The 27,839-nt window shown below is 44.6% G+C and overlaps 1 protein-coding gene across 3 annotated transcripts in view; it reads left to right on the top strand.

The window, feature by feature from the left end:
• The window catches only part of ARHGAP22 (Rho GTPase activating protein 22), a 206,807-nt gene that overhangs the window by 16,972 nt on the left and 161,996 nt on the right, over positions 1–27,839 (top strand). The window contains exon 1 of one of the 3 annotated variants that reach the window (XM_045196076.2): positions 19,702–20,079. The exons of the other annotated variants lie outside the window; for them this stretch is intronic. Within the exon in view, the coding sequence (XP_045052011.1) occupies positions 20,046–20,079 (34 nt within the window). The 5' untranslated portion in view covers positions 19,702–20,045. Of the gene's footprint in view, positions 1–19,701; positions 20,080–27,839 lie in introns of those variants that run through there. 3 annotated transcript variants of the gene reach the window in all.

Genomic DNA, 27,839 nt, shown 5'->3' with positions numbered 1-27,839 from the left:
CTTAACCTTGCCCAAAAAGAGGGATGGTCTTTGCCTTTCACTTCTGCAAGGTAATCTCTGCCATACCTGATCAGAGTGTCCTCATTTAGGGCAAGGGCTGGCTATACCAGATCTTAGAGTGTTGTTGACCACACCTGACAGTCTTAGGATAGACACTGCCCAAGCCAGAAAGATCAACCATGTGATTTAGGGAGGGAGCTTAGGTCATGGGAGTTAGTCTGCCTGGAGGCTGAGATCACCCAGGTGGACAGTTAATCAAGCTCATGTTTTAGAGCCCAAATAAAAATTTTGAAAATTGAGGCTTAGGCAAGCTTCCTGGTTGGCAATAATCTGTGTGTATTGTCACATGTTGATACTTGGTGGGAAATGTATCCTGAATCCATGGGAGAGAACAAAGCAAGTTTCATATTTGGAATCTTCCCAGACTCTGCTCTATGCATCTCTTCCTTGGATGATTCTAATTTGTATCCCTTCCTGGTAATAACTCATGATTGTACATATTATAGCTTTCAGTGAGTTCTGTGAATCTTCTAGCAAATTATTGAACCTCAGGTCATTTGGGGAATACCCCCAACTTGCTGTTGGGGATCATACTTGATAGCTGACTCTAAATTTTGAAGTTTGTCCAGCCCCAGTCAGTGACCATCAACAAACCACAGATGCAGAAAGCTCAGAGAACACCAACTAGGGTACAGTTTTATCCAACCTTTCTTTGAATTCTCACTGTAGATGTGAATTGTGTGCTCACAGAAAGCATTCAAATAACATACAAAAGCATAAAGCAGAAAGCAAATAACTCTAAATTTCCATTCCTACTTTGCAGACATAACTATTGTTATCACCAAAAAAAATTTGACACATACATGGCTCTCTCCTTTTGAGAAGGACACAGTGAAATTGGAACATGCATACAGTTTAACAACCAGCTCTTAAGCTGTATAATGTCTATGTGACTAATAGTCACATAGCATATAGTCTAATGACTATGTGCTCAGTTATTTCACAATGTCCAGCAGATTGGCCTTTATGTGTGTTGCAGACCCAGTCCCCTGGAAAGCTGACTCTGAGATGGAGGTCAGTATGAAGGAAGTATATCAGGACTGACATCCATGGGGAGTTGAGAAGCAGGAATGAGCAAAGGAAGAAGATGGACTGCTATCAGGCAATGACCTAAGTTGACTCCGCAATCACCTGAAGCTGGTGTGGGCTTACAGGCCTGTGCTAACTTGAGGCAAAGAGGCCAGGCCTTTATACCCCACAATGACCAGCCACTCATGGCACTGCCTCCAAGAAGGGGTGTACCTTAGGTGATGAAACCTCCAGTGGAAGTGGAGGCTGAGGGCTATCTATCACCCGCTGGAGCCGTAGAATCTTCAGTACTGGAAACATCCGGATGCCATAGCAGAGCCCACTGTAGGTCATCTCCAGATTTCTACTGTTACAAAGAAGGCTGTGATTGCACCTAACTCTGCAAGATACACCCCCCTCACCCCAGGACCTGACAGGCTGCCTCGGAGGTGTGCATTTCATTCCCCCTTTAGTTGGGATAGAGGCTACCCCATTTTCAGATCCCAACTACCTCTCAGGGATGGCATTCCTCTCTCTGCTCGGGCTTCCTGGGTTGACGCATAGGAAAGCAAGCTCTTTCCCTCCCTTTGAAACATATCGTCATTGCCCCAACATCCTACCTGCACCAAAGAAGGTAACTCTAAGAGTCCACATGGATTATGGGAAGGGATTTAGGTCCATTTGTGATGAAATCATTTTGGTCATAAATGTGTTTTAGCATATATTCTTGAGGACATGACTGACAATGTTCAAAAAGTCTTTATCCTTTAAATTTGCTACCAAGGGTCATTGGCAGGAATCAAATGCCTTGAAAGCAGATTTCTGGACCTATCAGTGCTTTGAGGGCCTTGGGTGTGGAGGGTGGAGCCTACAAAACAGACAGTCAGTTCTACCATATAGGAACCACGATAGACACCTGTGCCCACATTCTCACTATGAAAATGGATGCAGCCACCTGGTGTCAGACACCTGGGGTTGAGATGCCAGCTTAGCCCCTGCTAGCTGGTGATCTGAAACACATCACTCACCACCTATGAGTCTCACTTCCCTCTTAAGACAGGAATTAATGAAACATCTTTGGGGGGTGATATGTGTAAGCCATCAAATGTGTTCAGCAAATGGTAACTGCCAAACTAACAATTGCATCCTTGGCTAGGTGGTTGGGTTGGTTGGAACATTGTCACATACACCAAAATGTTGTGGATTCAACCCTGGGTAAGGGCACACACTTAGGTTGCAAATTTGATCCCTGATCATAGTATGTACAGGAAGCAAATGATTGATATTTCTCATTCACATTCTCATTTGATGTTTCTTTCTCTCTCTCTTTCTAATCAATAAAGCATATCCTCTGGTAAAGATTAAAAATAAATAAATAAATAATAAATAAATAAAATAAAACGAAAACAATTGCAACATTTGCACTAAGGGGAGATACTGCTATAAGGGCACAATATGCTCCTTGCCACAACAGGGCTGGTTCTGAGACTGCTGAGTGCAGAGCTGGGAAGGCAAGGTCATTCTAAACATAGAGGTGCAGGGTCAGGCACCCTGGGGAGCCCTGAGGCCTGAATCATTTGCCCACTGGTGGGAGGAGAGTTAGGCCTGGTGTCAATTCCAATGCTACCACCTCTGCCACTGCCCTCGCTTCCTTTGATCCCAGAGTACTATGTTCAAAACTTTTCCTTGGACTGGTCCTCCAGGAGACTGATAGCACAAGGCCATGGCGCAGAGTCTTGTTAGTACCTTTCAACAAATGACAAAGGTGTCCCTTCTTTCTGGTTGAGCCATTCCCAGGCCCAAACCCTGCAACTTGTCAAGTAGAGTGCCCCCCAGAATGAAGCTCTCTGCAACTCTTCAGCCAGGCATAGTCAACAGGGCCCAAAATCAAAATGCCCAGGCCCTCACAGTGAGTGTGTCCCCAAAAGTTTAGCGTTGGGATATTTCTTGAATCTCTTGGGACAGCAACTAAGACTGAAATACAAAATTGAAAATTAGAAAGCGGATAAAGTTGCCATGGGCACAAGCCCAACTTCTTCCTCATTTCCCTGCCTTGGGACAGATCAGGACTCTGTGCAGTCACTTGTTCTCTGCTCTCTCCCATGGCCCAGGAGGGAATGTGGCAGGCCCTGCCCTTGAGGGCTCAAACGTAAAGGGAGGACAGACAACCTTGGCCATCTGTGTTGCCCCTTGTGATTCTCTGAGACAAACAGAGTATCCAACAGTATAATTCAATTCGATTCTGATTCTAATCATCCAGAATTAGGATAGACCCCACAAGCTAAGCGCTCAGTCCCACAAGACTGCCCCTGTCTTCAGACTCAGTTACAAATGGAGTGCCCAGGCCACCTGCTTGTCTGTCCAACTTGACTACAAACAAATTCAGAGGCTCTCATGACTCTCTCTTCAGTTTTGATAATTCACTAGAACAACTCACAGAACTCAGGAAAACACTTTACTTGGTATTACTGGTTTATTATAAAGGATACAATTCAAGAACAGCCAAATGGAGAGATTCAGAGGGCCAGGTATGGGGTGGAGGAGAAAGAGAAGGGTGCGGGGCCTCCATGCTCTGTTCAAGTGGTCCACCCTCCTAGTACCTTCACCTGTTCATGAACCCAGAAGCTCTCTGAATCCAATCACTTAGGGTTTTTATGGAGGTTTCATTATATAAGCATGATTGATCAAATCATGGGTTATTGGTGACTTACAGATGGGATGTCAACCTCCAGGCTCCCTCCCCTCTCTGGAGGTTTGAGGTAGGGTTAAAGGATGGAACTTAAATCTCCAGCCCTCTAATCATGCCTCAGTCTTTCTGGAGCCCAGCATCCATCCTGACGCTCTCTAAAGGCCTGCCAAGTTACCTCAGTAGTGCCAACTCAGATTTGGTTGAAAGGGGCTCCTTATGAATAACAAAAGATGTTCCTCTTACTCAGGAAATTCCAAGAGTTTTAGGAGTTCTGTGCCAGGAAGCAGGGACAAAGAACAAATATATATTTCCCATCACACACACCCTTCATGTGATGGCCCTAGAGACTGGGCCCATGTCTCTCCCACATTTGGGTCCTTCCCATAGCACTCAGCACTGGGCTTTGTATAGCATTGGTTGTTAACAAATAGGTATGGAGAGGAAGGGATCAAATATCTGTCACCTTCCATGAAACCCCAGTGATGTTGCAATGGAACAAAGCTCCAATTCTAAAGGTAAAAACTCAACCAATGTCAATGTAGCACCTCCTAGCAGCCACCATTTACTGAAAACCTACTCAATTTCAGGACCATTCAGAAATGCATCTATTTTTCACCAGTCTTCCCAATGGCTCTGAGGGTAGATATCATTAGTCCTGATGAGGCTCTGAGAGGCCAACACTGGGGTAGTCAGGATTCAAACCCAGTCTGTTTCTTGCCAATGCCCATTCATACTGGGCTCCATGAGCTGGATTCAGGACATGAGAAAGAACCAAAAAGTCCTGGCTGGGTGTGTCTGTTACTCGGATTTGTGGATCTGTGTTGTTCTGTGGTTCAGATTTGGGGATGGGGTGGAGTTAGCTATGCAGTGTAATACACCACTTGCTGATAAGTCTGAGTCAAGCTCTTCTGGGCTCACCTTGTCTACCACACCCAGCTGGTTCATGAGGATGGCTTTGTTTACATTCTCACATTCGTGGTGCTGCTGGCTGTCAGCTAGGCCAATGCAGCAGTCCCCAACATTTTTTGGCACCAGGGACCAGTTTCATGGAAGACAAATTTTCCACAGATGGGGTGGGGGGATGGAGAGACAGGAGGTGGAGCTCAAGCAGTAATGCCACCAGTGTCCACAGACCCAGAAGAGGGGATTTGGGGACCCCTGAGCTAGGGCAACCACAGAGTTGATGGAGGGCAACCACATGCCTCTCATGTATGCAGAGAAAGGTGAAGAATTTGGGAGATTTTTGCAGTCTATCACAGGAGGGTCATGACTGCTTTCAAGAATTGGAAGCTCATTTGCTCAGGTCTCTCTTAGGGCTAGATTTTTTTGGTGGTGAGCTAAGCATTTGGAAAAATACTTTCTATTGTAGGTGACACGCTGTGCACATATGAATCCCTCCCTTGCTAGGATCTGGAGGGTGGTTGAGTGTGGATAGGTGTGGACTAGAGACTATCTTCCACAAGTCTTGAGGCTGGAGCACCATCAAATCTTCCCAGCCCCTGGTTTGTCCTCGGCCAGAAGGAAAGCCCAGCAAAGCAGGTTTGCAAGTGTGAGTGCTAGGGGAATCCACTCCTTTATAAAAAGGGGGGTGTGAGCACCATCTGGTCTAGTTCCTGCTAGAATTAGCCCTTTTTAAGGTGAAAGAAAGATAAGAAAGTGCTTCACAGTGGAAATGTAAAGTAACATTGAAAAGCATGGCCCTTCACTTGCGTGTATTGCAAATATCAAATGTGTGTTTTTGAAGCCATTTAGTACATTGCAGTGTATTCTGGTGGCAGTGTCATGTTATTAATATATTGTAAATTCTAGAGATAGATGGATCTGGATTTAAATCCCAGCCCCATCCTGACTATCTGAGTTGCCTCTTAGGCTACACCCCATTCCCTTAGCTACACAGGAGATCATAGTTGCATTTAACTCAAAGTTATTTGAGTTAAAGTACTTGTAAGAGTCCCCTGCTCCATAGTGCATGTTCAATAAATGTGATTTGATAACAACATACATCTTTATTCCTGCTGCTGTGGAATGAGTCATGGGAAAAGAGCTCATTAGCAGGGACTTTCTCTGTGACCTTTAGCCCTGGAAGGTTGGGACCCTGGGAGGTCCCAGTTTTGCATATGAGAGAGCTCAGCCTCAAAGGAGAGGAGTCACTGGCCCAAGTTCCCAATCTACATGTAGGCTGGTAAAGGATTTGAATTCAGGTCTCATCTTGTGGGCCCCAGAGTCTAACTACTCTCCATGATCCCCCAGTCCTCCCTGGAGGGCCTTTTTCTAAAAGACTTCCGGTCACCAGACACTAGAGGAACATAACTGTCACAAGCCATCACCATGTGCTTTGCATAGATATTTCATCTACTCTTTACTCAACATGGTGGCTTAGGTGTTATTATCTAGAGAATGAACATTATTTTCAGAGAAAAGACAACTGTTGTTAGGAACAGAGCCTCCCATTATGTTTAGAATGCGGTAGCTTTGCCCTAAACAAACTGCTCAATATGCTTCTTTCTCCGTGACATGAGAACTCATATTTCTCAGAAATGTCTCAAAATCACGATCTTCCTGTTACTCAGTCATAGTCTTTCAGATATGAAATATACCATGGAAGTTCTATAGTCCTCTTCTTGCATTTTCAAAAAAATAAAGCTATTCTATAGAGAATTGTTTCGGGAACCAGGTATTTAATGGGTACATTTTCCTGGTCTACCCAAAGAGATGTGCATATACCCTCTCATTTAATCCTCTCAACAACCCTTGCCAGATGCTATTCATATCCCCATTTCAAAGAAGAGGAAACTGGGGTATGGAGAGAATAACTGATTTGTATCGGATCAAGCTCCTCATCAGTGGTGAAGCTGGATTTGGAAATTCTGTGTAACTTCAGAGAGAGGCAGATCCAAGAAAAGTAACTGAAAAATAAACATACTCACCCCAAGGAATTTTATTTCACATGGAGAATAAAACACTAACCACAAGTCATTTCAGGAAGTGGTGCTTTATTATCAATTTGCCTTCCTCTTGAAAAATATGAAAGTAAATGAGTCACAGTGACCCTCTCTGCCAGGTTCCTCTTTTTGGGATGTGTCCCCAGACTATTTTCACTGGCAGTTTTTATGTCAACCCTAGAACCAGGAACTTGGTGATGGGTTCAGATTTCTTTAGTGTCAACACTACCCCTTTGCTCCAAAGGGTTCTTGAAAGGATAGAAGCGTCCCCTGACTAGAAAAGTGAGGGGCCCAGTGGGCTGTCTGTCACTCAGTCCACTTTATTGTGTTTGGAGCAGAAGCGATGAACCCTGTTTCTACAACCACTCTTGTCTCAACCTTCCACCAAGGCACCATTGCAGATGTGCCCAAGATGGCTCAATCATTCCTCTAATGGAGTGTTGGTAAAGTCCCTGGAGACACAAAGTTGTACAATGGATGGCGTGTGTTCTGGAAGAACCAGTAGGAGAATTGAGACATAAAGAGCTGGAATTGAAACTGCTATCATGCAGCCTTCTCTCACATTGCCACACAGAGCCCCCAGGCTGTTCTGTCCAGTGCTCAGTTACCAGCCAGAGGCAGCAGAGAGCAGTGGATACTTCTAAGGTTTTTGAGCACAGAGGTAGCTGTGGGAGTCCACCACAGGCTGCTTGAAGACAGGAGAGGAAGCCAGAGCTCATCACAGGAGGACCAAACAAGGCCTGGCAGTCCCCAGAAGTGTCCAGGCTAGATTGGCAGGCTGGTGGTCCCTAACGGGACCACAGTGGCACATTTTGTAAGTAGCCAACCTAGGACCAGATGTTTTTACTCTTAAAGAGGGGGCTGATATGTAGATTAAACTTTATTATTGAACAGAGTGAAACATTATGAGAATAAATGTTCAGTATAGGGAGGGGCAGGAGGCTGTGCCACCAGCATTGATGAGGAGCCCACAGGCAGTTGGCACAGCTCCAACTGTGGGCAGCAGCAGATGTTGGCAGAGGAATGGAGCTACAGACAGCAAGACTACAGTGTTTCTCTGGGCTTCCTGGCCTGCAACTTTGTGACAGAGAGCATGCTTGCAAGGGGAGCTGGTGCATATGTATCAGTCTGCAGGTACACATTCATGTATGGGTGAAGAAATCAAGTTCATGGGGGAATACGGACCCATGTCTGAACCTTAGTGTGATCATATGTCTGCCTCCCTCTCCCACCAGATTATAAACTGCCAGATCAGGGTCCTTCTTTAGTTATCTGTTTAATAACTGGCATATGGTATTTGTCTTTCACCTCCTGGCTTATTTCACTCAGCATAATGCTCTCCAGTTCCATCCATGCTGTCGCAAAGGATAGGAGCTCCTTCTTTCTTTCTTCTGCATAGTATTCCATCATGTAGATGTACCATAGTTTTTGGATCCATTCATTCCCTGATGGGTACTTAGGTTGCTTCCAGCACTTGGCTATTGTAAATTGTGCTGCTATGAACATTGGGGTACATAGGTTCTTTTGGGTTGGTGTTTCAGGGTTCTTAGGATATAATTCCAGCAACTGTACTTAATTGACAACTGTACTTGAACAACAATTAATTAATTAATTAATTAACTGGCATAAAGGAAGCCACATCCCTACATTTTGTAGACAACCAAATATGTACCAAACATATGCTATTTGCTTCAATTTCTGATCTCATTTAATCTCTGTAGCAACCCTAGGAAGTGGCTATGACTGTCCCCAGGTTTTTAGCTAAAGTAATTGAAGCACTAAAAGAGAAAGTAGCTTATGCAGTCTATTCAGCCAGTGTATGGTGGTGCCAGATTATGATCCCAAAGCCCAGACTCTGTCTGTAATACCACACTACCTCCCATACTACAACAAACAGAAACCAAGAAAGCAAAAAGTTCATATGGTGGTAGACGCTAATCAGAACAGTTGAGTCTGCAGAGGGGTGAAAGGAACTGTGAGGCCTGGGCACTGATGTTTGGTGTGCTCCAAAATGTACTGGCTGCACAATATGACCAGCAAGTGTGCCCACTGTCTCACTTCCTCTGAAGTACCCCCTGCTCCCTGTTGTATTCACACCAAGAGACTGCCTGGTGAGCTGTACAAAGCTGTAAACGGAGAAGAAATGTTTGGAAAGGCATGAAATCATCATCCAAAACACAAGCCGGGCATGCCAAAGAGATCAAAGCTTCTGGCAAGCTAGTGAACAAACTCTTCTAAAGTGCAATACAATTAAGTGTTACCTTCATCAGGAAGAACATAGACTGCATTACTGCTGTTACTGAGCATATGTAATACTGCAGGAATATCTGTTAACCTGCAGTATGAAAATACAGCTTTCTGTCCAAAATCTTAGGAAAGAATGAACCGCTAGTGGTTCTCCCCAGAGGTTATTGGGTAGTCAATGCACTGCTGGTTCTTGCCATACTGTATGCTTACGCACACTCTTGTACATGTCCTTATAGAGTGTTCAGCAGTTTGCAAAGAGCTTTCACATACATAGCCTTCCTACCCATTGGGATAGGTAGGGCAAATGCTATCCTCTCCATTTAATTCATGGAGAAACAGGCCTAGAGATGTTAAGGGTGTTGCTCAAGGTAACTCAGATCAAGACAATGGAGCCAGGAGTCAGACTCAGGTTTCTTGCTCTTCATTCACTCAGCTTTCCACTGTGAGATGCTGCAGAGCTGTTTCACCTTGCCATTAAAAGCTTTTCTATTTTGCTTTAGTTTGGTCCTTAATCATCTCTTGCCTATACCATCCCAACCCTCCTGCTCAATTCTTAGCCTCCAGTACCCCCAACAGAGAGCCACCTTGCACTGCTCAGGAGCCACTCAGGGGTATGAGCTGGGCTCTAGGGTAAGAAAATGAATGAGCCCAGAGGCCATAGGTGGAGAAGAGAGTGCTGATTCTCTCATAGAGGTAGATAATAAAGTGGGTAGGGTGCAGAGTAGGAAGCACCCCTCTGCCCATAGACAAAGACATTTAGGGCCAAGTTTCATGTTAAAGTCAACATCTATGACAATCTCCCTGTACTCTGGCCAAAATCAGCCTTGTACTGGGGTTTGATACCCAGGCTATGTATTTGGCAATTCTGGGCCCCATATAAATTTTGGAATCGATTTGTCAATTTCTATAAAGAAGTCATGTGGGATTCTGATAGTGATTGTGTTAAACCTGTAGATCAGGGGTGTCAAACTCATTTTCACTGGGGGCCACATCATCCTCACGATTGCCTTCAAAGGGCCAAAATAATTTTAGGACTGTATAAATGTAACTACTCCTTAACTGTTAAGGAGTTGAAATTACATCCGGCCCTTTGAAGGCAACCGCAAAGCTGATGTGGCCCCTGGTGAAAATGAGTTCGACACTCCTGCTGTAGATCATTTTGAGGAGTATTGCCATCTTAACAATGTTAAATCTTTCAACCCATGGACATAGAATGTTTTTCTACTTATTTAGATATTTTTTTCAATCTCTTTCAATAATGTTTTATAGTTTTCAGAGTATAAGTGTGCACTTGTTTTATTGAATTTATTCCTGTATATTTTATTCTATTTGATGTTATTGTGAATGGAATTTTCATTTTCAGATCTTTCATAGCAAGTATGTAAACATAAAGCTGAGTTTTATATATTAATCTTGTACCCTACAACCTTGCTTAACTCATTTATTAATTCTAAAAGTTTTTTAGTGGATTCCTCAGAATTTTCTCCATACAAGGTCATATTATCTGTGAACAGAGAGTTGTACTTCTTCCTTTTCAATCCAGAAAACTGGATGACTTTTTTCTTTTTCTTGACAAGTTTTCTTTGCTACAACCTCCTGCACAATGTGGACTAGAAGTGGTGAAAGCAGATATCCTTTTAAATCTGTAAAGACATGTTTTGTGGCCTAGTGTAAAGTATTGTTCAAGTCTCCTACTTCCTTGCTGATGTTCTATCCATTACTGAAAGTGAGATATTAAAGTTTTTAATTACCGTTCTTCACTATCTGTTTCTCTCAAGTCTGTCTATTTTTGCATCATGGACTTTTGTACTCTATTATTAGTTAATATGTTTCTAATTGCTATATCTTCTTGATGGGTTGACTCTTTAATTAATTTATATTGTTCTTCTTTCTCTCTTCTAATAATTTTTTGCCTTAAAGTCTATTTTGTCTTATTTCACTACAGCCACTCCAGCTCTCTTTTGATTACTATTTACATGGAATATATTTTTCTGTCCTTTCACTTTCAGCCTATTTGTGTCTTTGAATCTTAAGTAAGTTTCTATAGACAGTGTATTGTTGGGTCATGTTTTTAATCCATTCTGCTCACTTCTGCCTTTCAACTTGAGATTTTAATATATTTAAATTTTAATGTAATTACCAATAAAAGAGGACTTAGGCTATTTTGCTATTTTTTTCTATGTGCCATATATTCTTTTTGTTCCACAAATCTTAAATTAGTACTTCTTTTCTGGCATACTCTTTTAATTCCATTTTTTTTATTGTACATTTTTGGGTTATTTTCTCAGTGATTGCTTTGGTGAGCACATCTTAATTTATATCAATTTAGTCTGGATTAATACCAACTTAATATCAATAGTATATAAAATTTTGCCTTATGTATCTCCATTATCCACTCTCCCACTTACACTAGCATCACACATTACATCTTTGTACATTGCGTGCTCATCAACATATGCAGTTATCTTTTAAATCAGGTAAAAAAAAAGAGAAGTTATGAAGACAAATACATTAATAATGTCTTAAATATTTATATATCATTATTTGTGCTAGTATTCTTCATTTCTTTATATGGATTTGAGCTACTATTTAGTGTCTTTTCATTTCAGCCTGAAGGACTCCCTTTAACATTTCTTATAGGGCAGGTCTGCTATTTGTCTCAATTTTTATTTAATTGAGAATGTGTTAATTGCCCCTTCATTTTTAAAGGATAATTTTGCCAGTACTTTGAATATGTCCTCCCACTACAGCCTAAAGTAAGGCAGTAAGTGTGTACCACATACCCATGTAGGACAAACGGGACACCTAGGCTCCTGAACTGTGAAACAGATGAGGTTGAAATAAAGGTTAGAACGAAAGAAGTGTTTGCCAGAGCAGGAGGGCCTCATCTAGCAGTCCCTTCTGAGTGAGCTAAGATTACTGTGGGCCATGACTAACAAGAAACCAGAGCCTCACCCAGGAAATACAATGACAGGCTGGAATCATGGTCTGGAAGGACTGCCTGTGATTTCCAGTCCAAGATATAGAATGATTAGCTTAATGGCATAATTGGGGAAATAAGGAAGGAATTGCCATCTGTGAGAAATTGGACAAGTGTTGAGTTAGAAAGATTAGGAAGTGAGAAAGAAGAGGAATATGAAAACATGGGCTGAGAGGCATGATATGGGTGGTAGAATTCTGTGTTTTGAGGTTACAGAAAGGCAACCCAAATCAGCTAAAGCCAGAAAGGGGAAGTTACTGGAAGTTTATCAGAGATTTACAAAATCCTTTGGGAGCTGGAGAACCAAGCTTGGAAAATGGACAAGAATGATGGTAGTTACAGAGGGCCTAAAAAGCAAGAGTCATAAAGATCATCTTCTCATATATGCATGGTCAGATCATCTCCTCCATGCTGGAAGGCACAGTCATCATGTGGGACATTGTCCTTGCCACTAGTTCCGAGGAGTCCATTCAAACCATCTCTCAAACTTTTCATGACATATTCAAGATTAGATCAAAACCAGGCAGAGGCACATGCAGGGACAGAGTAGATCTGTTCCTCATGACTTCCAAAGAGTGAGATGGTGGGGGATTGCTCCAAAACAAGAAGGAGCTGGATGTTGTACTGCCCCAAACAAGTTCCATGTCACTGCACAAATGAGGTGAAGGGAAGGTGTCATTTTGAGCATAAGGAAGACATGTATGTGTTAGCCAACTTGGAGGACAGAACTGGTGAGAGAGGGAGGGATTAAAGATGCAGAGGAGGGGAAAGGGTTGGAAGAGCAGATGGAAGCCACGTGCCCTCAGACAGCTGGTCTTCCCACAGGAGGGGAGCATAGGAGGAATCTTGACCTTGTTGAGACATGTGTTTGAAGGAGAAGGCGCCTGGGAAATTTCCATTCTTTCCATCTGTTCCAGTCCCTGCCTTTCCACAACAAGCAGGTGTTTTCACAAGGGACAAGATTTGTTTTTTCAATAATGCAATACTAACCAAAGTTGTGATTCATCATTTTCTAAAATCTGACTCTTAGAGAAGGGAGGTTATTTCAGACCTGCTTCCTTGTTGGACCCATAGGAGATCAGGGTTTGCCATTTGAGCTTGGGTGGGTCAATAGCAGCTGTAACTTGGGTTCCCCTGCCCCTGCTTCAGGCGAAAGGTGACAACTCCTTGGAACCTCAGTACCTCATGTTCCCAACACCAGAAACCCACTAGTGAGGTCACATTTCCCTCTGTCCTCTCAGCCTCTGAGAGGCAGGAACTCAGCCTCTGTCAGAAGCAGAAACTCGGCAGAGGACTCTGCCTGGCTCAGGGTGTCAGGCTTCATGGGCTGGAATTCTTCTTGCCACCTCTCACAGTTCCCTGAGTAAATCCCACACCCTCATGACAGGGCTAGGCCCACTGCTGGTTTCACATACTCTAACACACAGGTGGCAAACACAAGGCCCGCAGGCCGAATCTGGCCCTCCACCTTGTTTTATCTGGCCCAGCACCTTGTTTCTACTCGGTGGCAGTGCCAAGCTCTTGCTTAACTGTTAAGGAGTAGTTACATTTATACAGTCCTAAAATTACATTTGGCCCTTTGAAGGCAACCACGATGATGATGTGGCCCCCAGTGAAAATGAGTTTGACACTCCAGCTCTAATAGAAGCTTTCCCTTTCTGAGAAACCCACAGTGAGACTTTGTAGCAGAGTAAAATCTTTATCTGAATATTGCCCAATTGAATGTGAAGCCCAGGCAGTTGTCCAAGTTGAGCAACATTTATAGAGGCTTAAAAACAAGGCCTGTAAACTCCATAGAATCTCTGTGTGGTACACAGCTGAGCGGCTCAGAGTTCCCTTCAAGGAAGAACTCACTGCTCTGCTGCAAGGAATGGGACCAGCCACCAGATATTATCCTTTTTATGGTCAGCCTCAACTTTCAAACCTACTTCATGCTCTACTTGGGTGGTCCCCAGCCAACAACTTTGCAAAGCAGTAGTAACAAAGGTCATGCTCCTCTCAAGGGGTCCTAGCCAATCACTGTACATGGGCCTAACCACCTCTGCCAAAGCCAGACCCCTCTTCTGAGCCATCTGCTTTGAAGCTTCTGGGTGGGATGGCAGAGACACTACCATATTTGCACGATACTCACACACTCCCCTCCTACCCCACTCCTGCTTCCAGCCCTTTCCTGAACAGGGGTTAATCCCTAATAAAGCTTTCATTTCAGCATCTGCCACCAGAGAACCCAGATGGTGCACCACTCAGTCATTCATTCAACACACAGTAAGCATGCCCTCTTCAGATGCCTGGATACTAGCTGTTGCAAAGTTAAATGTGATGTGTGACAAGTGCTATGATGGAGTTTGGGACAAAAGGTTATGCTATTGGTACCAACTCAGTACCCCAAAGCCACGTCCCCCCAGACAAGGGCTGTGGGAAGAATTCTAGAAAATATGTCTGGGGCTATAGGGCTTTTCCATGCAAAATCTGTGCAATGTGGTCTGAACCCTCTTGCTCTGTCCTGGTGTTTCTTTGTCCTTCTGATTCTCTGCCCAAGATCACAGGACACCAAAGACCAAAAAAAGTAGGAGTCTAAGGTTCCAGACTCACTCTGGAAGCCTGGGCTAAATATGGGAGAGTGGACCACAAATGTAATGCATGGACAAAGCTAAAATTAAAAACTGCCCAGGATGAAGGGGAGGACAGATTTGGGTGATGGCTAGCACTGTCTGCCCACAGTGGGGAGTCTTCAGTGACCAAGGCACACAGAGTGAACGTGCTCAAATGTCTAACAACCAGCTCTCCAGAAGAAAAAAAAAGTTCTGATTGATAGCATTAGCTGATTTTCTTGCTGTATACATTCCCATCACCATCAATTTCAAACCACTAACATGAAGTTGGAAAGAGATGTATAGTAGCAGCTTAGTGTGTAGTTGTATTACGGTTCTTAGAGAAACAGAACCAATAGGAGAGAGATGAAAATAGAGATGGAGGGGATAGAGAGATCTACTGCCAGGAGGGTGAGACTTTCTTTACTTTTTACCAAGGCAGAGGGGGAATATATATATGTATATGTATATAGAATTGGCTCACATGATCCTTGAGGCTGAGAAATCCCAAGATCTGCAGTCAACAAACTGGAGACCCATGATGGTGTAGTTATAGTCCAAAGGCCAGGAGACTCAAAACCCAAGATGAGCTGATATTCAGTTCAAGTCCAAAGGCAGGAGAAAAACACTGTCCCAGCTCAAGGCAGCCAGACACTTCTACTCAGGGTAGGCTCAGCCTTTTTGTTTGTTTCAGGCCCCCAACTGACTAGGTGAGGCCCACCCACAGCAGGGTGGGCAATTTGTTTTATTCAGTTTACTGATTCAAATGTTCATTTTATCCAGACACACCCAGAATGATGCTTGACTTAATATCTGGGCACCCCATGGCTCAGTCAAGATGACACTCAAAATCAGCCCTTACAAATAGTATTCTCACCATATAGATAATTAGATGTGAATAATCTAGGTAGAATGTAGACAATAGAAAAATCAAATTATTAGGAAGTAATGTGTGTTGAGTATATATTACCTTTGTTTTTAATATAACTTATCTAATTGTAATTTTATATAATTAAATTTCTAATGATTTCTGTGTCAAATAACTGACTGCAAAATACCCAAGAATTTAATAATGAGCCCTCACAGCTATTGGTGTCAGCCAGCTGGTCCAGCACACCATTGGATGGACAGATGTGACATGCCTGGCCATAGAGACAGACAGCAGCACTCCAGGAAGTCAAGGGACACTGGTGCTTGTGACCACTGGGTTGAGGTAGCAGTGTTTTCCCCTGCCTCCAAAGACAGCTCACTCCATCCTCTCTGCAGCTTCTGGAACAAGGAAGCAGGGCTCTGCTATGCATATGGCACCTGGGTAAAAATTAAAGAAAAGTTTACCCTTCTGGCAGCAAATCCCCTTTACCAGTGCTAGACCAGATGCAAGCCAGCGGAGCCCAAACCCAGCCCCATTTCCCCCTCTACTGGACACCTGTGTGCAGTGCACAGACTATACAGCAATATCTGTAATTCTACTTGGAATGGCGCTGACTCCTGTAGTCTTGGGATAACTGCCCTTTGGCACTTTTTCACTGGGGAAGTGGCCTAATGTGCACTTCCCTGAGAAGAAACCTCTCTGGAGGTGACAATAGGCAAAGATGGCCTCTGGTAATCCCAGGCTCAAGGACATGCAGCTGTCTTCTAAAGTGATGGCTCTCAGCCCCAGCTGCACACTGGATCACCAATGGAGCTTTAACAACTCTCAGTGACCACCGTACACACCAGACTGGTTACACTGAAGCTGCTGGGGTGAGACATAGCAATGAATTTTCAAAGCTCCCCAGCATGCAGCCAAGGTGGAGAACCACTGTTGACATAAGAATGTTCAAACCTGTAGGGAATTCTTATAAAAATTTTATTTGTGCAAAACAGAATCTGCCTGGATGGAAGATCTCAACAAACTGAAATAAATGCCTCCAAAAAAGGACAGTTGGTAGCTTCTTTTTATCTATTTAGAATTAACAATGGAAATAAGGAAGTTGACAGGAAGGTGAGAGAAAGCCAGGTAAGGATCAAATTACAGGATAGTTAACAAGATTATGTGTTCTCTCAAGGGGTAGTTACAGTTTATTTCAAAGGCACGTTAACCCAGATGCACAGAAACAATTGGCAGGGCTTGCTTAAGGCAAAGAAAAGCCTTTTACTAAAGAAGTGATATGCCTGGGTCTTGACTACCCACTTTGACCTGTCCAGTTAGGAACTTATGATCAGATCACCCTGTGAGGTTACTTTCCATAGAATCCTTTTGTCATCTACATACCAGTGTAAAGTCATCCTGGCTCTGGACCAACTCATATAGGTGGGTGACCATCCTACCAAGAGGTGGATTTTAGCAGATGCCTTCTGGAGAGTTCTACCCACTAATTCTCTCCACTCACCCTTCAGTGCCTCGTGGTGCCTGACCCAGAGCAACCCTTAGAAATTGAAATCATACAAGGCAAGAAACAGGGAGGAACCCAGAACTACTGCCGGGAGGGGCAGTACTGTGCCACAGGCACAGGACACAGGACGGTGGGAAAGGGGGGCCTCTCTCAGTAAGTAAGGCCCCTCCTTGATCTCAGATTCCTGCAAGTAAAGGAAGTGGGACAATTCCTTCAAACCAATGCTTATGCAGTAGGCCATGTGTTTAACATATCCCCTAGCTCTGCTCTTGTCTCACTCCACCCTCCCTTCCAGCAGCCTCAGAGGACATGAAGGGCTCTCAGAGCCCTGGGGAATAGGGTTTATAAATTTCAGTAAGGAGGGGGCTCTAATGTCCCTTCCAGGTGGACCCATGGATCCCTTCATACAGAGAAGTACTGGGAACCTGATCTGAGGGCAGAGAGAAGGAAAGAGCTTCTTTGCCCCCTCTATGTCCCCCACCACTCCAGAGTGCACAGTCTGGACTGGCTCCTGACCTTTCCCAGCTTTACTTCTGGGTTTAAGCCCAGAGCCTCTGTAGCTTTGTTCAATTCCAATGCTGATCCTGGGAAAAGCAGACAAAGTAACTTAATGTGGTTGGGGTAAACAGCGGCACAGAAAAAGCACTTGGGGGTGATTTCTTAACCACAAGTGTGAGAGGACCCAAACTAAGTCTTCAGGGCATTTTTCTGCCTCTATCTTGGAGAAAGTGGTCCAGGATGCATTATTCACAGCCTACATGATTGTTCAAGACCTTGTCACTGGCCACAGGACCTCACCCTGTGACCGTAATGTCTTTGTGAGATTTTCCAGTTCTATGCCTTTCCCACTCCTAGGTGGCCTCTGTCCCAGCCTGACCTAGTCTCAAACTGTCCTAAAATGAAAAAAGGAGTACAATTCTGTCATTCAGTGGAATGTGTTGGATCTACCCATCAAATCAATGCTCCTTATGGGACTCCTGGCCTGTGTCCAGCCTGGGCTCAGGGCTGGGAGTGAAGAAGGGGTGTTGGACAGTCTAAGGGGCACAGATAAGAGCCTGGGGAAGCACTTAGCGGCAGAATCAACCCAGTTTCACAGAGGTATTGCTCAACATGATCTGGCTCACACAGCTGAAACAGTGTGGAGAAAAGCATTCCACAGAAAGGAAGTGCACGTGCAAAGGCACAGAGGCGCACATAAGCAGGGCTCTGCATACAAAAGCACACAGGGCCAGGGGCACTGTGCGAATATAACTGTATGTAGCATTAGTACGAGCTAGGTCACAGAGGCGGGAATGGACAGTACCATGAGAGGCCTTGGATGTTATATCAAGAAACTTATCCAAACTTTCTGAGGAGTGGCTGAGGAACAGAATAAGTGACTTGCTTCTGAATAACACAGCTTTGTCTCCAGGGACTCTGCCCTCTCCCTTCAACCCGGTCATTTGAGCCATCACATCCTGGTGAGTCCTTACCTGTCCAATCCTCCCCTGCTCTCCATTGTCCAGACCCTTTCATCTCTAGCAAGGACTGTTGCAGTGGCTCCCAGTGGACCCCCAGCCTGTGGGCACCCTTCCCCTCCAGCTGCTAGAGTTGACTACATATCAATATCAAATTTGGGCATCAGTGGACATAGGGACGCTGTAAGGATTAGGGAAGGATCATGGTGGTTAAAAGCAAAGCGATTGTTGTTCAAATCCCTTGACCTACAAAGATCCTGCAGTACCCAGGCCTGAAAAATGGAACCCCAGGCTCAAATGCCTACCAGAGCACATGGGTGATTTTCAGGGGCACAGAGCCTGTTTCTCACCATCCAACATGTTCTCAATCCGGGAACTACTTACATGAGATGGTTGGAATTCAGGTATTTAGTAAGACTGGTGTCATGGAAAAACATGGGCTGTAGACACACAGCCCTGGATGCAGATACCCGCCACCTGGACAGTATTGTGTAACTTTGGGCAAGTTATTTAACTTTTCTGTGCCTTACTTTCTTCATCTGAAAAGCCATGGTGAGAGCACCTGCCTCAGGGAATTTAAGAATTAAATGAGATATTGAATATAAAACACTACACAGGGCACATAATAGGTACCTAATAAATGATAGTGATTACTGTGATTGCATTTCTTTGGCAATTTTTAGAATCTTGAGGTTGAGTCCCTCCCCAAAAGCCCCACTATATACTCTTTAGAATTATACTAGTATTAAACAAACACTGCAGTTAGCAGAGATTCACTACTTAGTGAACAGCTTTTTGGATCCTATGTGTGTGGACCCTGAACTAAATGCTTCACACTCATTCTTATTCCAGTTACCTTATTAAGGCAGCAGAGAAAGTTACCATCCCTAATAGGCATCCCCCTGATGGTCCTGTCTTCTGAAGATCTGAACACTGCAAGGCTGCTCTGTCCTTAAGACACACCTGTCTTTCAACAAACAGTTGAAACTGAGATCCTGAACCGCCTCCAGGGCCCTTCTGACAGGAAACATAGGGCATTGCAGGTCCCATTGGACGAGCCCAGAAGGGGTCCTTGGCCTGCAGGGGTCTCCACCAACTTCTCACCAAGAGCACTCTCCCACTCCCACCCCCTCACCTCACAACACCGCTCCCACCCCCACACCCCCACCTTGGCAAGGCGGGGCAGACCCGCGCCGCAGTTCGAGATTTCCCTGCGGCTTCTTGTTGTCTCTAGCTCAGCCAGACCAGCCCTCCCAGAGCAGAGGGCGGGTCCGAGCCAGGAACCGCCCACTGCCAGGACAGAGCGTCCAGTTCTCCTAGCGGACCCGCCTTCGCTCAAGCAGGCGGAGGGAGTGGTAGGAGAGCCTCGCGTGCTGCTGGACTCAGCTCAGGGGACCCACTGCGCTGCGAGCACCCTGGCCGGGCGGAAGGACAATGATTGATTAGCAGAGGTTACTGAACCTCTCGATGGTTCGCTTGAATGGGAAGTAATTCTGGAATGAATAAATAATACATTGAGATTCATGTAGTCTGAGACAAGCCGGTGATCTGGAGCCAGGACATGGAGCCCAGAGAGCCTCGTTGGTGATGCCAGTGGCCACTGGGGCAAGAGGGGCAACTGGGTGAGAGGATGAGAAAAAAGGAAGTGATGACAAAATGATTGGCTCAGCAACTCTGGCCGGGTGGCTGCAGGAACATGCTGAGCCCAAAGATCAGGCAAGCCAGGAGGGGTAAGTCCAACTTCATGTGGTGGATCTGGGTACACTGTGCATGAGTCTATTGGCAATGTGTGTGGATACTTTCAGGCTGCCACGCTCCCGGCCAGATGGGGCAGGCCTTCTGGAGGTATCCTGGTGACAGAGAGTAAGGACCCAGGGGTCAATAGGAGTCAGACTTGAAACAGCAAAGGGGCAATGGCTGTCTTAGTGCCCCAGTGGTGTGTAGGCTTCACCTCATATTCTGTGATGTACTGAGTCCCTGGATTGCTCAAAGTGACCAGGTGACAACTTTGGAGAAACTTTGTTCCTTTACTAAAAGAGAAATAAATGCTTGATTTTTAAGATTTGTCCCAGCAGCCAAAATAAAGATGGCTTTCACTCGGAAAGCAATACTCCAGCTTCTGGAGTCAGCCAGGTCCAAGTGAGGGTCTTCATTCAGCAGCCTGGGGATGCTGCTCTGTAGAGCCTGAGGAAAGCAATTCCACAGGCAGCTGGGGTCAGGCACTCCCCTGGAACTCTGTGGGGCCTGGAGATGTCCTCTGGGGCCTGTTGGGGAATAGAGGGGAGGACAGATTCAGAGACAGTAAGAGATACGTGAATCAGAGGGTCTTGCAGGGGTGATCCTGGAGAACTGGACTAGCACCCCAGACACCCAGTGTCTCCACAGAGTGGCCTGGAGCTCAGGACAAGACCCAGAGCTAGAGACAGCATCTTCTGGGTAGCAACTTCTTGGTAGGACAAGTGTCATTTTAGATGAGAACATCTGTCTCTTAAGAAAATAGAATGTGTCTTTTCAGGTGGCCAGTGTTTGTGGAGGGCTGAGCCTCCTTGTGAGCAGTGTATGAAGATGGTTTGGAAGTGGGTGGAACATCTGCCTGCGGAGCTTGGAAATTGTGTGAGTCTCACCCAGTGTGGGTGTCAGGGACCATCCAACTCCTGTGAAGGCACAGGTAGCACACCCATCTCATTAGCATGTCACAGGCCCCTAGATAACTGAGGGAGAGACTGGACCCCCAGGATGTACTGAGAGCCATCAAGACACCCCTCGCCACCGGCCCCTAATGGTATGCTCAGGATTCATTATAACCTGTGGGTTCCTTTGGGTAAAGGAGGGCTGTGCATGGCTCTGCTGAGGGATGGAGATGCAATCTGGTGACAACCCAATGGGTGAGCCAGGCCAGGCCGTCTGAGAGAGCTTGGGTCTACCCTCCCATTCCTGCCTAATGCATTAGTCACTGGCTACGTATGGTTATTCAGCACTTGACACGTAGCTAGTCCAAATTAAGAAAAATACACACTAGATTTTGATGACTTGGCAGAAAAAAATGCAAAATATCTCATTACTATTATGTTATATTGATTACATGCTAGAATGACAGTGTTTTGGATATATTGGTTCAATCAAATGTATTTTTAAAACACTTTCACCTGTTTTTTCTTTTACTTTTTTAAATTTTTTAAAAGATTGTATTTACTTATTTAATTAATTTTTTTAGAGAGAGAAAGGGAGGGAGAAAGAGAAGGAAAGAAACATCAATGTGTAGCTGCCTCTCGTGGTCCCTCTACTGGGGGCCTGGCCCACAACCCGGGCATGTGTCCTAGACTGATAATTGAACCAGTGACCCTTTGGTTTGCAGGCCGGCACTCAATCTACTGAGCCACACCAGCCAGGGCTTCTTTTACTTTCTTTTAATGTGGCTACGAGAATTACATATGTGGCTCACATTATATTTCTATTGGACAGTGTTAGGCTAGAAAGGGATCAGTGTTTCAGTAAAGGGCTCTTAGGAAACCTACCTTTGAAAATCCATACTTCTTATAAACAGTTGTTCTAGATCAGTGGGTCTCAACCAGGAGTTGCTACTGTCATCTAGTGGGTAGAGACCAGGGATGCTGTAAAATATTTCACATGCAGAGGATCGGCCCCACGACAAAGAATTATCTGGTCCAAAATGTCAGTAGTGTTAATTTTCAGAAACTTTCTACTAGATACTATTATCTGATAAGATATATTAGAAGATGAAATTTATGGTGCTATTCATCAGATATTAATAACTACCCACCCACAAAACTGTATGAACATAAACCATGACAAGAAGCATTCAAAGAGCATAGACTACAAATGAAGAGTCCAAAGGAAGTAAGTGGTGCTTGAGCTGTAGGCCAAAGAATGATGAGCAGCTAAGTAGGCAAAGAATAATGGAAGGAGAAGACTGCCCTCCAGGCAGGGAATAGCATGTGCAGGTGCCATGAGAAGGAAAGGGGTACACAGGCCAGGAGGCTGGAGCTGGGAGCAGGAAGGTGCAGCAGGTACAGCTTTGAGGCTGGACATGAACTTAAAGACTGGATCACACACAGTCAGGCTTGCAGCTTTTTAAAATATAACTCTCCCTACGGACATTTTGGGAGCAATATAGATCAAAATCGTATATATGTGCCTTGAAAATTTTGGGCATTGGTAAAGAACTTTCATCGGAATTCATTCCCCATTGAACCTTTAGGAATTGGGCAGGATATGTGTTATAAACACAGGAAGACATAGTATGAAAATCTGAGCCCCCAGTATCCAGACACTGCCCTATCCAGACTGCTCCAGACAGTACCTATTCCAGATACACTTCCAGACTACACCACTATGTAGACACATACAGTTCTGTGAGAAAAGCTGGGATCATTTTCTGGAATAGTTAGTAAAATCAGCCCATCAGCCAACTCAGAAGCTTCTGGGGTCTGGCCAAAGATTGCTCTGCAGATAGGGACTTCCCAGCAACTCTTCTCCAGGTCATGTTGGCTGCTGACTTCTTGTCAGGTACCCATTCCAGGCCAAACCTGAGTGAGCATACCATTGCTGCCTTCACCCTGAAGGCCATCCTTGTGTCTCTTTCCCAGGGAGGGGAGAGGCCAGGATTGAGAACCTCCCAGGAAAAACCGTTTACCTGGGACTGAAAAAATAGGTTGGAGACTGCTGCTGTAGATGATTTGAGCTTGCCATTGCCTCCTTAGGAGCAGTGCAGTATCCTCCTAGTTAGTCATGCTCGTTCAGGCCAGACCATATGGATCCAGGTGTGGCTGACTCTGTCCCACTGAGCTCCTGTGTGGTTCCAAGGGTCCCTTCTAGAGATCCCTTCCTTATGCCATGATCCTGCAAGCTCTTCCTCCACTGAGTCCCATTGCCTTATTCCCAGAGTGAAGAAATAGCTCCTGCCAATTTTCCCAGAATAAAAATAGGATAAATCCACTAATATGCCATGAATTTGTTCCATATACAGTGGAGCAAATCACCAATCTATGCGCTCAGTGACACTTAAAAGCTGCAGTGTGTTTTTCAAGATAGAAAATAAAAACATAAGCTAGGTACTCTCTCTCTGGGAGTGACGTTCGTAGTTTGAGCTACGTGCATAGTTTTTCAGAGTGAGGAGAGGCTGTGAAGCCCCAGGCTGTATGCTCATGCCTACTGCCACAATCTGCAATGTTAGGTTCTTCAGGCTTCCTTCTCTGCTCACTCAGCCCCTAGGGCACCTGGTTCATCGCCATCTCTCCAGGCCATAGTCAAAACAGAGCCCCAAAATACTTGACTGTGATGCTGCCCCAGCCAGCTGGGATTGCTCCCTTTTCTGAAATCCCATTCTCATGGTGCTTGTTTCTTCAAAGATTTGTGTATTCACAGACTGGACTGAGGCCTCCTCTGTGCCCATTAGCACCACCAGAATAAAGGTTTATTGCTCTGGCCTCACCCTGCTCCATGAGGATATATTATGAGAGGCAACCCTATTGCTTTACCTCCCAAAGAGATCGACTTTGCCTGTGTCACTTATCCTCATGTCTTCACCCTCCCAGCCATCGTTATCTCTAACCTACACTATGGCAGTAGCACTCTGCCACACTTGGAGCTCAGTGGGGTCAAATGGGGTCTTGGGTACCTGTCAAGAAGTCAACAGCCAACATGACCTGGAGAAGGTAGTAGGCAGTAGGATTGACTCAGCCAATCCACCCCATCTATTTTCCATTACAAAGCCAGAGTCATCTTTTCAAATGCAAATCCAACCATGCACCCACCTCCAACCCCAAATGGGAATCCAGAGATCTTACCATGACCCACAAAGGCCCTCTTACATTCTAGCCACTGACCAAATCTCCGGCTTCCTCTTCCTCTCCAAGCTTCAGATACACTGGCCTTGCTGTTCCTCAGCTGATGCATAGGCCTCCTAACACAGAGCCTCAGCACGCACTGTTTTCCCTGCTTGGAATGCCTGCCTCTCTCTCTCTCTCTCTGTCTCTCTTTCTCTGTCTCTCTCTCTCTCCCCCCCCCCTTTCTCTCCCTCACTCCTCTCTGTCTCACATATACACACACACACACACATTCCTTGACTTGGACTCACCCTCCAGTTCTCCCTTCAGGTGTCATCAGCCAAAGAAGTCCTCCTACATACCTCAGTCTAAGCTGGGGTCTGTGGACCCTGCTTTCCTTTTCTTAACAGAATTTACCATGGATGAATTATAGCTGTACACTCCTAAGTGGGTTTATCTGGTGAATAACTGTCACTCCACTTGGTCCCATTGAGCTCCATTGAGGGCAGCAACAATTTCTGATTTTATGTACTCCAATGCCAGGCACTTGGGGGGGGCACCTGGTAAAAACTTGGAATGAATGAATGAAGCATTATCTCTGCCAGGTCCTGGCCCAGATAACAGGGCCAGGTCCTTAGGAAAGTTGGCCCCTCCCTTGACTAACTTACATGTTGCAAATATTTTCCTAATTTGTTGCTCAACTTTTTGGGATATTTTATCTTTCCTGCAGGTGTACATAAGTTTTTAAATTTTCTGTCATCAATCTATCAATATTTTCTTTTAGAGTTTCTGCCTTTGTTTAAAATATTTCAAAATAAAATTGATCTTTGCTTATCAAGGAGGCCCCTTCTTTTTTTCTTTTTATTTTAAATTACTTTATTGTTGTTCAAGTACAGTTATCTGCATTTGCCCCTGACCACTCCCCTCCAAACCCAGCCATCCCCACCTCCCACCATTGCTTCCACCCCTCCTTGCTTTCGTCAATGTGTCCTTTATAGTCGTTCCTGAAAACACTTCCCTACTTCCCCTCATTATCCCCTCCCACCTCTCCTCTGATTATTATCAGATTGATTTTAGTTTCAGTGTCTCTGGTTATATTTGGCTTGTTTGTTTGTCTTATTGATTAGGTTCCAGATAAAGGTGAGATCATATGGTATTTGTCCTTCACCACCTGGCTTATTTCACTTAGCATAAGGCTCTCCAGTTCCATCCATGCTGTCACAAATGGTAGGAGCTCCTTCTTTCTTTCTGCTGTGTAGAATTCCATCGTGTAAATGTACCATAGTTTTTGGATCCACTCGTTTACAGGTGGGCACTTATGTTGCTTCCAGCACTTGGCTATTCTACATTGTGCTGCTATGAACATTGGGGTGCATAGGTTCTTTTGGATTGGTGTTTCAGGGTTCTTAGGATATAATCCCAGCAGTGGAATTGCTGGGTCAAAAAGCAGTTCCATTTTTAGTTTTCTGAGGAAATTCCATACTGTTTTCCACAGTGGCTGCACCAGTCTGCATTCCCATCAACAGTGCACTGGAGTACTCTTTTCTCCACATCTTCTCCAACACTTATTGTTTGTTGATTTGTTTCTGATGGCCATCCTCACTGGTGTGAAGTGGTATCTCATTGTGGTTTTAATCTGCATGTCTATTATGGCTAGTGATGCTGAGCATCTTTTCATGTGTCTCTAGGCCCTCTGTATGTCCTCCTCAGAGAAGTGTCTTTTCAAGCCTTTTGCCCATTTTTTCACTGGGTTGTTTGTCTTCCTGGAGTGGAATCATGTGAGTTCTTTATATATTTGGGAGATCAAACCCTTGTCTGAGGTATCACTGGAAAATATGTTTTCCCATACAGTTGGTTCTCTTTTCACTTTAAAACTATTTTCTTTAGGCATGCAGAAGCTTTCAATTTGATGAGGTCCCATTTGTTTATTCTTTCCTTTATGTCCCTTGCTCTAGGGGGCATATTGGTGAAAATATTGCTGCGTGGAGTGCCTGAGATTTTCCTGCCTATGATTTCCTCTAGGAACTTTATGGTGTCACGACTTATATTTAAGTCTTTTCTCCACCCTGAATTTATTTTTGTGTGTGGTGTAAGTTTATGATCAAGTTTCATTTTTTTGCATGTGAAAGGTTTTCTTAGGCTCTGCCGAGGAATAAATGCCAATCAGCCACAAAATTAGGCAGTACAGAGCTTTATTTGGAGTTTGCGCTCTCGGGCGAAATTCTCCAGTCCGCAGACTGGGGGCCTGGGAAGTCGCGCCAAGCAGGGAATATGGCAGGGTTTTATACACCCAAATTCTGATTGGCTCCCCTCGAGGGCTAGGGATTGGTCTCCTGGAACAAAGCCTTGATCCATCATCGGTGGTTCCCCTTGACTCCAACTGTCAGTCGTATTTCCCCACCCATCCTGATATTCTGACATCTTTGATAGGATAAGGGGCAGGCTTAGGTTGCCAGGCAGATATCCCCGCCCACCCTGACAGCATGTAGCTGTCCAGATCTCCCAACATCATTTGTTGAAGAGGCTATTTTTGCTCCATTTTATGCTTCTTCCCCCTTTGTCAAATATTAATTGACTGTAGTTTTTGTCCCTTGAGTGTGATGTTGGCTGTAGGTCTCTCATATATGGCCTTTATTATGTTGAGGAATGCTCCCTCTATTCCCACTTTGCTGAATGTTTTTGTCATAAATGGGTGCTGTACCTTATCAAATGTTTTTTCTGCATCTATTGATATGATCATGTGATTTTTGTCTTTCCTTTTGTTTATGTGATGTATTATGTTTATTGATTTGCGAATATTGTACCATCCTTGCATCCCTGGGATGAATCCCACATGGTCATGGTGTGTGTTCTGGGTAATTTTTCCACCGTTTAGTTGTTATTCCAGATTGATCCTGGTTGGAGGTTAGTGTGGCTTCCACTTACTCCTTCACTTTCTTCCTTTATTATCTGTTGGTGGTTCCTTTGTTGGTGGGTTCTCTCTTCCAGCAGGTATACTAGTGTTCACAGCTGTCACCAGTTCTATGAACAATTAATATATGAGAGAGACGGTAATGATATACACTGCAGGGTTGACAGACTTTTCAACAGCTCATCCTGGAAGACAAGGATAGGATCCTCAGGAAAAAACATTACAGCCTACAACCTGATCTCAAAATTCGAGCCTCCAGAACCAGGGTTCTGGCAGACATGGGAGCCAAGTGGGCTGGAGATGCCAGAGGAGAGACTGGGGATGGAAGCTTTGGGGAGAATGTGGAGACAATAGCTATGGGAAACCTAGTGCTGAGTCATCCCCCCAAACAGCTGCAGCCATTGTGTTCAGGCAGGGCACTCAAGGAGGCCCCTTCTTTTGGAGTAAATCATTAGACTGGTGAGCAAAGCTATAGCAGGTTTAAATCTCTTCTTTAGCAGGAGAACAATGCCTAATAAGCCTTGATGAATGTGCAGAACCTGATCAGTACTTTGCAAATGGAGACAGAAAGTTCTATGAATAACATAAAGTACTTTCAGTGGCCTTATTTTTCTTTATTTTCTAATAAGAAAGTAAGTTAACATTTATTGTGTACTGCCCTCCATGCTCCAGGCATTTCCATTGTATTTATTTAGTTCTCATAACTCTACTCTGGAGAGGCATTAGTATTCCATTTTTAACAGATGTAGAATGAGAATAATGGGTGTCCTGCCAAGAAGTTGTAGAATTCATA

The sequence above is a fragment of the Desmodus rotundus genome, chromosome 4, assembly GCF_022682495.2.
Source record: "Desmodus rotundus isolate HL8 chromosome 4, HLdesRot8A.1, whole genome shotgun sequence".
Classification (NCBI taxonomy): Eukaryota; Metazoa; Chordata; class Mammalia; order Chiroptera; family Phyllostomidae; genus Desmodus; species Desmodus rotundus.
The sequence above is the reverse complement of the archived record's forward strand: the minus strand, read 5'-3'. Positions and strand labels throughout refer to the sequence as shown.